General features: G+C 38.1%; 1 protein-coding gene across 6 annotated transcripts in view; it reads left to right on the top strand.

Annotated features, from left to right (window-relative positions):
* Positions 1 to 476: 476 nt before the first annotated feature.
* The window catches only part of Camta (Calmodulin-binding transcription activator), a 36,618-nt gene continuing 26,342 nt past the window's right edge, over positions 477 to 10,752 (top strand). For 3 of the 6 annotated variants that reach the window (XR_006881587.2, XM_046611917.2, XM_046611916.2), the window contains exons 1-2: positions 959 to 1,289; positions 9,274 to 10,010. Coding sequence is in view for 4 of the 6 variants with exons in the window: in XM_046611917.2 (XP_046467873.1) it covers positions 9,413 to 10,010 (598 nt within the window). In the remaining 2 variants the exon portion in view is untranslated. Of the gene's footprint in view, positions 1,290 to 9,273; positions 10,011 to 10,752 lie in introns of all 6 variants that reach the window. The other 3 variants (XM_046611915.2, XR_006881586.2, XM_046611914.2) reach the window with 3 other exon arrangements.

Genomic DNA, 10,752 nt, shown 5'->3' with positions numbered 1-10,752 from the left:
AAAAAAAGGGAATCTATCTTGCTTAGGGGATTCTACAGGGTAATATTTTCACCTACCGACAAAGATCGCAAGATCTCGTTGATCGTAATATACAAATGATCCAAATATTTATTTATTTTAGAAGAAAACAAATAGGAATGTCTTTTGTTTATCTGCTATTCTATATAATAAAAATAGTACAAATACATCGGGAGTTCTCTGAATTTTACTCAATATTCAACCTTATTCAAAGAGGACATGCAGCTTCGTAACACGCAACTTCATGAGTGTCCTAAACGAGAGCTGCATCGGAGCCGTAGGCATCCTTATCTAGTACTATACGTCAGACAAAGATGCCTATGGTCCGAGTGTAGTTCTCGCTTTCCACGCCAGGATCGCATTTTTCGCTCGTTCCCGCGGTCAGTTTTTACACGTCTATGAATATAGAGACTGAGCGTGCCTACAAGAATCGCCGTGGGCGGCCAGAAATGACTCTACCGATGAGATTCGCGTTAATTTTGACAAATGGTCTGATTTGTCATCATGCTTACGAAATAACAAATATGTGTACGGAACAAATGCTTCTGCCCGGAATAATAATTGCAATAGTCCCGGCAATACCGGGTAAACTGCTATAAAGTATAAATTGTCTCTATGGAACAGGATGATTCCAAACGATTGATTAATTTCGTGCGACAGGGTAGCAACGGAAACTTACGATTAGCCGAGTCATTAGCGTAGACAGGAGAAAATGCCCGTCGGTTGGGACAAATAGAATCGATTTGGCGCTGCCGTGAATTTTGCGCACGGTCTCTATAAGAGAGTATGAAGAATCGAGTCCAGCGTTCTCAACATGATATTGAGAATTCTTGTGCTGTACTTCGGTTACAATCCAGATAATGCAGCATGGCGTCTTGTAGATGCAAGATGGCGCGCGGTTCGAAAGTGGAAGATGGAATGGAAAAATTCCACGCGCAGTAAGCAAACCTTCGACATCCAAGTGTCAGGGCCTTGAATATCACAAATGGTTTCTGCTATCTCCGGCGCATGCGACCATGTTCCCCATCTGTCATGGATCCCGGGAATAGTTTGCTATCGCGTATACGGAATAATGAAATACGTTCTCGATGAAAAATGTGGCGAACAATTGAAAACACAACAGAAACAGAAAGTGCAATTATGACTTGGTGTTAAAGCGGTGTCAAATTAGTGATTTGAGGTTCACAGGCGTGGAAAATTGGCGTTTAAAAATGAGCCTCGCTGGCACGGGCTGCTTTCTGTCATTTCGGAGTCGGGAGAGAGTGGAAACAGTAAGTAATTTCCCTACGTTTTTCCACTCGCTTTTTTTCAATCATTTTTCTCCAAACTCCCCCTTCACATCGGGCAGAGAATAACCGATGTTTGCGTTTTTGCCTCGCGAAATTTCTGAGAAAACGAGAATTTCCGTCGTACAGTTTGTTCGAGCGGTAAAATCCACTGAATTCAACCACCAAATTGAACAGTATTTTATCACGCTTCGCCGCAAGTGTGTGTATATTCTTACCTGCGCGTACACAATGACCGTCTGTTCAAAGAGCGGCAAGATACCGTCTGGATTGACTGTTTACATTGTGACGCTTTTCGAATCAACAAGCGGATTTTTTAAATTCCAATTAAACCCCGCATTAGTTCGCTTTGCTTTGATTTTTCACCGCATCACGCATCGAAACACGTCCGTTTGCGTTTCAAAATATTGCCGCGATTTTTTTTTGCATTTTATTTTTATTTATTTATGTATTTTTTTTTTTTGCACACAATCTGCGATCGTTATTCCTTCAATTTGATTCACTGAAACAGTATTTCGTCACGATTTTTCTTCGCCGCTGTTGGTCAATTCGATAAAGTGAAAGTGTAACGAGATTTCTCGCGTTGTGTCGTGTATATATATACGTTACACATTCACTGGCATTCTTATGCATAGAAGTATGCACAACACGTAGGTGTGATTGAAATACCGCGGTTCGCTGACACCGTAATAGGTCTTTCGAAAATTATTTCCACTCACCTTTAATCGATTATCCGTGTTAAATACGATTAGTTAATATTCGGCTCTCTATGACTGCAAATGACGCTGTTATGGACATCGCGGTATCGATACGAATAGTTATTATTTCCTCGGGGCGCTTTCCTCCCTGACCCTATTGAAAACAAATAAAAGTCAGCTGCCTGTACCATGAAAGGTTTCCCCCTTTTTCCTTATACATCGTGTACTGTTATTGCAATCTTTCGACTAGACCAGCAAACGCGATATTTCGTTCAGCCTTATATCTGGTAAAGGTCATGCAACATCTGCCAGCGACAGCCACATGTTTTCTTACACTTTCATTGTGATTATTTTAGGAAATATTCAATTTCGTTGATAATTAACGGTTTGGCTTTTTATAAACACATCTCTATTTGTCATAATGAAAAATACATTATAGGTGATGTATAAAAATTGGTGAGTCAAATATTTTTCCAGTTAAATTCATTCGGTGAATTACATTCTTAGCTACCAAGTTATCGTTGATGTAGATAATATTTTTTTCGCTCTAGCAGAAAATCGTTTGAATAGAGAAAGTTTCTACAAACGTTGATCAAAGGTACAAACACAGCTTTATTGTAAAACTTAAAACTTATTGTTTTTCCTGACCTACATTTTCATCAAAAAATCACCCAACCAACCAACTTTACTGTAAACATCAAGTATGAACAATTGTTTTATATTCGTATTACGACGAAAGCTTTTCTTGGAGAAATTAGGGAATTTGAGAAATATATTCAGAGGATTTGTTATTCAAAGTCTTCTCGAATCTAGTGAATTCGAATTATTCACTATACCTTAAAATCTGAGAAATATTTTTCCCTCGGTATTACATGAATATGACATTGTAAAACATGAACGAAAGCAAAAATGCAAAACATAAGAGCAAATAAATTTACGAATGAGCAAATAATTATACTCTGTCATTCCTGCGGGTAAAATTGTTTTTATACTCCTTCGCGGTTCGACTTTTATGACATGTGAATATATCACACACACACACACACACACACACGCACACATATGCGTAACAACATTACAATGTGCGTATTGTAGCAACTACTAAAAGACAAAAATATCACATATTATCCGGCCGACACCGTGAAACGTGTTCATGGTTTTCAAAACTGTTTTTAATGACTTCAACACAATTGCATCACCGAGTCAAAAATAGAAAAAAGATTTGACACTTTGCGTTGTGTTTGCGCTAAATTTTTTTCTCCATCAAGGCAGCGGCAGGTGGGGGGGGGGGGGGGGAAGAAGTCTTCGACGAACTTGAAATTGTTTCGCAAAACTTTTATTTTTTTTTTTTGTGTCTGTGCACATGTAATATATACGGTATAATGTACGTATAGCTATAAATAATTATAGATCCGAGAGACACCGAGCCTGTCATATTCGCGAGAGTTACTGCATCGTAGATTTAATTTGAATTTAGATGCCGAGTTTGTAATCTGATAATCGAATGAAACCTTACATTCCTATGCGGCGTATTGCTATTCGTTGTTTAAGGAGAAGTAGCAGAAGACAAAATAAAAAAAACAATAGGTGTGGGTAAGAGTCAGGATTCAAAGATATAAGGGTAATTTCTAGTTATGGTTACCGTACACAGTCCTCAATTATTTTCACTTTTTGTACGAGGCTGAAGTTGGTAACGATAGCGTAGCGAAACATAGAGGGGAAAAAAATCACTATTTTGAAATTTTCTAGTGACTTTGGAGTGGCTAAGTTTTGAAAATATGAATCACCGTTTTGCCTTAGTATAATTTACTGCATTTAAGAGGTTCCTAAAATTACGAAATACGAGGTTTTCTGAAAAAAAATTAGTAAATATAGTGAATTAGGTTTAACATCGCAATAGCCTGAAAACGTGTTGTTGACTACTATATATAATTACACTAAATAGTTACTAGTTGTACAAAATTTTCGTCTAATACCGAGGGTATTTAAATCGTAACTGCGACGATACCGAATTTACTAGAATTTCCTAATATATAACTTTATAAGTAGTGAATGAAATATTTCTTAGTTAGGGAATCGATATCGACAAATATATCGCTGCATTGATCCATCGGATAAATAAAAAATTTTTCATTTTTTGATCGATAAATTGCTCTCAGCAAGAAATTGTACAGCTCGCGCATTATATATTATTACATATAACAAGTAGGTGCGTAAATCCTTCAACGGTTCCGTGATTAACATGTGTAGTTAAAAGCGATAAGTTATCGTTAGAAGTTTTCGCCTCGGAGCCATAAATTTGGGATTAACACTTCAGTCTTTGTTCAGCCAACAATCATATTAATAAATTTTTTCTATTTATATGAGGCATTCCATACGAAATAGTACGATTTTTTCATTCGCACTTCATCCTACTAAAAAGATCAGTTTTAAAAATCGTTTCTGTGTTGTGCCGTTTTTCTGAATTCAAGACCCATCTGTGTGAATATAAATCTAAAAAACCTTTATACGATGTGAAAATTACTAGAAACACATTAACCACAACTGTTTTTTGCACCTTTTAATGATCAATGTACAATGTCGAAGTCGATAACAATTTTCAAATAAACTGTCTTGGTGTATAAAAAAAAATTCCGATGCCAAAAAGGTACAATTTCCTGAGATCTCCAATTTGACCAAGAAACACGCATGTGTAGGAAGTCATCGCATAAAACCCTTGAAATAATCACTGATTTTCAATTTCTTATGAAACTATTGCCTTTACACAAAGTCAAAAGATGCTACTATTACAGTGTACCGAAAAACAGTTGAAACAATTACAGATCATTACGAGGCAAAAAGCATTCAATTTCACGCGGAATGGCCCGTACACAATTTGAACGGTACAATTGATCACAATTATTCTTTTCACAAGGGACTTGCTAATATCCTAATTTTTTTTGTAAAAAGGAGACAGCGTTAACGAATGAGTCACCCCGCGGCTTCGTTTAATGTTGAAATTAGCATATTCCACTGTCGTTCAATTTGCTCGGTTGACGACGGGATGTAAATGATTTGATTAATTAATCGTTCAATTAATCGGCGACTAAAACAGGAAGAGCGTCGCCGTTTCGTTGTTTAACCTCCGCTGTCGTTGCTGGTGCTGTTGCTGCAGTAATTTGTTTCATTTTACCGTGTCGTTACACCTATAGCTGACCCCGATACAGTGGCGAGTTAATTCCCGTTACATGTTTCAGGATTGAAAAAAAATTATCCAACCAAAACCGAGCGATCGGTGCCGAGCCATCTATAATTCATGACTTGTACGAACAATTTCCCATTACATATTAAATATACAGGAAAATTTTATACCTAGATTATATAAAAAGGGAAATATATTCAAGCAATCTGAAGAAAAATACTCTTTTCCTACAGTGACTGAAATTTTTTGTTAAAATGCATTGTATATATATATACATATTTAAACGATTCATCTATATTCGCATTGCAGCCGGCAACGATAACCTTAAATGGTGACCGGTAATCACAAGACGAGAGATGACTGAATTAGTGGCGTCATTGGTTTTTTTGAATTTTTGAAGACCGTCGATTTTCCAGTCTCTTATGAGTCTATTCTACAATCATAATTATGCGTGCATCGTGTTTGCTAGATTTAATTTAAATAAAACACCAACCATGGTTTGATATTGTAATGTATTTTAGATTCTGTGATATCACCTGTTTAATTTGTACTCGACCGAATCTGCGGAATAATATTGATTTTTATTCTTTCGGGAGCATCCCTTCATCAATGCGAAAGTAAATCCCCCCCCCAAAAAAAAAATAAACCGACGTAACTTCGCCCTCGAACAATTCTTCCTCTGTATTCAAAACACGGATCCAAGATGGCGGTTATTATGCTTATGAGCATCGGGGTTCAGAACGTCCCAATAGAATCAGAACTTATCAGAATTCACCAATATTTTCCTCTTACAACACCCGTTATCGCAACCCTGAGAAGAATTTCATTTGTTACATTTACACTAGAAAATCTGGTGAATTGAGTATCGTTACAACAACAGTTCGAAAATTTCTACAGGTACCAATTTTTAGGGACAATTTTGTACGAAATGTTCCGATTTGTCTAAAAATTTGTAGGAAATTGCAGAAATCATTTTCACCATGGTACACAAGAAAATTTCGTTGAAATTATACTGTCAAGTATGAAAGTATGATTATAGTTGTCAATAAGGCATTTCATCTAAATATATTTGTTTTTTTAACCACAACATTTTCGTCAAAAAAAATTCGGTACATATACGAGTGACTGTAATAGCGACGAAAATTTGCAAAGTGGTGATTTTTCTTCAATATTTGGTTATGTCAACGTTTGCTAAGTTTGTTTCATTGTTTCTCTGCCCTTTCGTGCAGGTGAGTTTAAAAACCTGCAGTGGCGTTACGAAGATTGCTGCATCAACTTTTTGTCATTTCATTTACATTCCCCCCGATTATTACGCCGTCGCTCGTTCGTTCTTCTCGTACGATTTATAACTTGAGGCTTATCCTTACAGCGTACACAAAGCGGCGTTCTCTCACGGTATTTATCATGCACGGAAATGATGTTATATGCTAATTTTGACACATAGTTATGAATTTTTAAGTGGGCTTTATTTTTCATACGAACTCCTTGCGCAACAGATTTGATATAGGATTCGTGTCTGTTGGCAAAATTTGATGCATCGTACAGCATGAAAGCAATTCAGTCAAGGAAACTTTGCAAGTCAGATGACTTGACACCGTTGAAATAATTTTCATCATGCGAAGTTATGCTTTGGAAGTCAGTTTTCATTACAGTGTTTCGTTTACAGTCGATGCGGTACGTAAATGAAGAATCCACATTCGTCATGAGATGAGATAGCTATCGATACTTCGGATTCGGATCATGTATAAGTGGCAATGAACTTCGCGTCACTGCTTAATTTACACTGTTAAAAAAGTTTGTTGGAAATTTACTCAAATTGTAACGGAAGGTTTATCTTTTTACGGAAGAGTAAATTTACTTTAATTTTTTCAAGTATTCTTTGAAAATTAATTTTTTGAATTTACCGTAACATTATCGTAAATTTCTAAGTATATAATTCATGCAAATCATTTTTTGTGAGCACAAACAGTATTTTAACAACTTGTCAGTAGCTATAATCGATGAAAACGCATTTTAGATTTTTTAGAAAATCGAGCTCATTATTATTTGTTCTTAACCAGGACTCGAAACCCCGTCGTTCGCAATTTCCGGATTACTAGTTGGACACCATATTTACTAGGCCAAACTACTTTGTTGAGAAACCATGACTTTATTTGATTAATAATACAATGTACGGTCCACGCGGACATGGAAAATAATACAGTCACCGAAAACTCATCAATAAGATTATAGTTTTAGAATTCATAATCACGATACAATTTTGAACAAATCGACAAGAGCATTTAGACTATGGAATTTAAAGTTCATATGCGACATTTCCGAATCTAATTACGAGATATTCGAAATCGCAGCGTGAAATTAATATAGATGCATACTAATTTCTTTTGCTGTAATACATTTTTAATTTTAACAGACTGTAATTGAATTTCTTTGGACATTTATCACGTGAATTCTGCAGAATGTTTAGTAAACTTCAAATAGCGTATAGCAAATGTATAGTAAATTTACAAATATAATGCATTCATTACGTAATTTAGTAAAGTCGAAGTACGCTTTTGCGTTTCTCGAACCAAGTTAAGCAAAATTACCAAATTTTATTGCAAATCTAATGAGAACGCATAGTAATTCAGTTCAAAACATGAAATTTGAAATTTAGCTACAATTTTGTGTAGTGAATGTGTGGTAAATTTACAAACATTTTTCACAGTCTACGCTCTTTGTCTATGGTCCACTTCAATCCAAGAAAATACTCCGAAATGGGTTTCTGATGAGAATAATTTCTTTTTAACGTACAACTATATTCTAATCTCGAAATAAGTATTCTTATTGGCACGCTATGAAAATATATTGCATTGTAAGGTACCAGCTTGGCAGCTTTGTATAGTTCGTTGGCTGCATTTAAAAGTTTTCCCGTATAACACAAGTTATAAGTTTAGGATTCATTTGGCCTCCTTTTACTCTGGCAAAACGAGTGAATACTAGATAAACTTTAGATTAAGAAATACTTTGCCCTTAATAGTGGTACATGGGTTCACTATATATCTGTCCCATTAATTTGAGTAGGAATCAATTCAACGGTGAAACGGAACTCGACCCACGCCACGGTTAGGTTTTGATTGCGACTCGTATCCAAAGTTTCGATCGATCGAGCTCTTTTATTACGAGTTCCGATCATAAACGAATTTATACCTATATTAGAATATTTATTGCCTCAAGTTCATCATCTCATGCTCTCAACTAGCTCGTCGTACCTTTCATTTACTCCCCAATACCTTATTATTATAAAGCTTTCGATGAAGCTTGATGCCGGATTGGAACTTCGGGTATAGCAATGTTGAATAATTGATTCTCAGTAGTTGACTATTTTTTTGGAATCAAAACTGGAACGAGTTTCCTTTCCAAGTCAACTTTATGTGCCAACGACTAGCGACGCAAGCGACGGGATAAAGAAACGATACGTTGATCATGTACACATAAAATTTCTGTAGAAAGAAGACTCGTTTTAGTTTTGATTCCAAAAAAATAGTGCTCTACTGGGAACAATGACTCCCAATCTCCCACGTCGGCTGCATCGCGAGTCATTGTCACATAATTCGTACACATTCAAATTCACATTTTGTTTCGGACCGAAAACAAGGTAGCCTTTTATGAGGGGGCATTAATGCATATTACTGTACATGCTATAACTTTTAGTTACAAGAAAAATAAAGGGGTTCTCCGATAATAACGCAAACGCAGCGAAACACAGAAAATAAAGGGCAAAATCGTATATTCAAGAAAATGGGTGCTCTCAAGTTAACGTCTAGAGAAAGACTGTTTTTACAATAATGACGGTTGGCGCAGCAACCTGAAGTAATTCATCTATTCGTAACATGCTTTTAGCTCGAAGGGCTAAGATTCCCTAGTTTAACCTCTTCCCGGCAATCGTCCCATATTTGGAACGAACGCGTGAAAATTTCGGCCCGGAAGAGGTTAAATGTAAATGATGAGAAGGTACATACCTTCGTTAGAATTCTCTCGCTATGAACTTGCATCGTGATCCGAGTCAATAAACTTGCATTAATACCTCTGACATTCGTTTTGTCCGTAGAAGACGCGTCATTGAGTGGCTGAGGTAGCCTTCCAAAAACAACCAGCTTGGACCGGGAAAGGGTGATCGAGACGAGGGGTGCCAACAAGAGGATCGAAGGTGTCGGGACGGTGGTACGCAGAGTGCTTGTCTACGGGTAATGAGGCAGGTGGTGGTGCTGGAGCCGGCGGGCAGCGTCCTGGTCATCAGACAGACGTCCCTAGGTGGTGGCGTGACTAGCGTGACGACGTCGAGTGCAGCTTCGCATCAGAATCACACCGTGGTGCCGGTCTCAGTGTCAACGAGCGACCAAAATCAGAACAGAATAGTGGTCGTGAGATCGTCGTCGAATTCCTCGACGACGGCCTCGGTCAGTCAGAGTGCCCTTCACTCAGCACTGCAACAGGCCTCCCGGAAGGCGATCAAGGCTGGAAACAACATCGGCAAGCCAACCTCCGTCACCACAACCGCGAACGGTAACTGTAACAACAGTCAGATAGACGGAGGCTCCAACTCCGGAGCCTTAAAGGACAACTCCTCGTCGGGAAATGGAAACAACAACAACATCAACAATAGCGTCAACAACGTCAACGTCACGGTCAATGCCAATAACAGGATAAACGGAGGGTCGTCCAAGGTGAACGGAAACGGCGACGAGGACGCGGGAAGAGGTGAATCCGGACTCGGTGCATCGAACCGAAAACTGACCAAAGAGACCACCAGCCTCGAGGTCAAACCCGACATCGAGACCACTTCTGGTGAGGATTGTCTTCTTGTACGTTAGATTCGAGCGCGCGTTTCTTACTACGAGCGGCTGCCGACGATCACGAGAGATTCGTACACGGCAGACGTCTTGTCAGCATCGATTCCGCGTTATCTTGACTCCTCGATCTGCAGACCGATTGGTCTCCTTGGGGAGACCCTGTTCGGTCCGCCTCGGCTCTTTGCCAATTTATAAGAATTTCATGACGTTTTTATGTGTGCCCCTGTCGACGTGTTGGCTTCCGAACCCCTCGAATTTGGCAAATCTCGGGCGAGAGTTTGGCCGGTCAAAATCAGCCCCGGTCTCTGGCTGATTCGGAATATGACATGTGATGAATAATTCTACGATTCAGATCACTTCTTGTGAGGATATACTGTACGATTTATGGCGCTTCTGGGATTAGGCAGTTTTCCGATTCTGAGGTTTCTTGATACTAGCGCTAAGAACAGTTTTGATTTCACGTAACTCGTAAGTACAAGTTATTGAACTCTGAACAAAAAAACTTGGAAAGGTGTGCAACTGCTTAGACTCAATCCAATCGTAGTCTGTCTGATGCTTTAGGTTCGTCCTTATTCCCGACAAACAATTTTGATTGGTATTTTGAACTCATTTAGCGATGCTTGCTTTTTGTCAGGTCAGCGTTTCATAACCGGTAACAAAGTTGTTCAAAGTTTTGTTACAATCATTAAATACCGTATGAGTATAAATGCTGTAGTAAGAATCTATGCATGTATGCA

This window comes from Neodiprion pinetum, chromosome 2 (genome assembly GCF_021155775.2).
Source record: "Neodiprion pinetum isolate iyNeoPine1 chromosome 2, iyNeoPine1.2, whole genome shotgun sequence".
NCBI classification, from domain to species: domain Eukaryota; kingdom Metazoa; phylum Arthropoda; class Insecta; order Hymenoptera; family Diprionidae; genus Neodiprion; species Neodiprion pinetum.
Note: the sequence above shows the minus strand (reverse complement) of the source record. Positions and strands in the feature narration are given on the sequence as shown.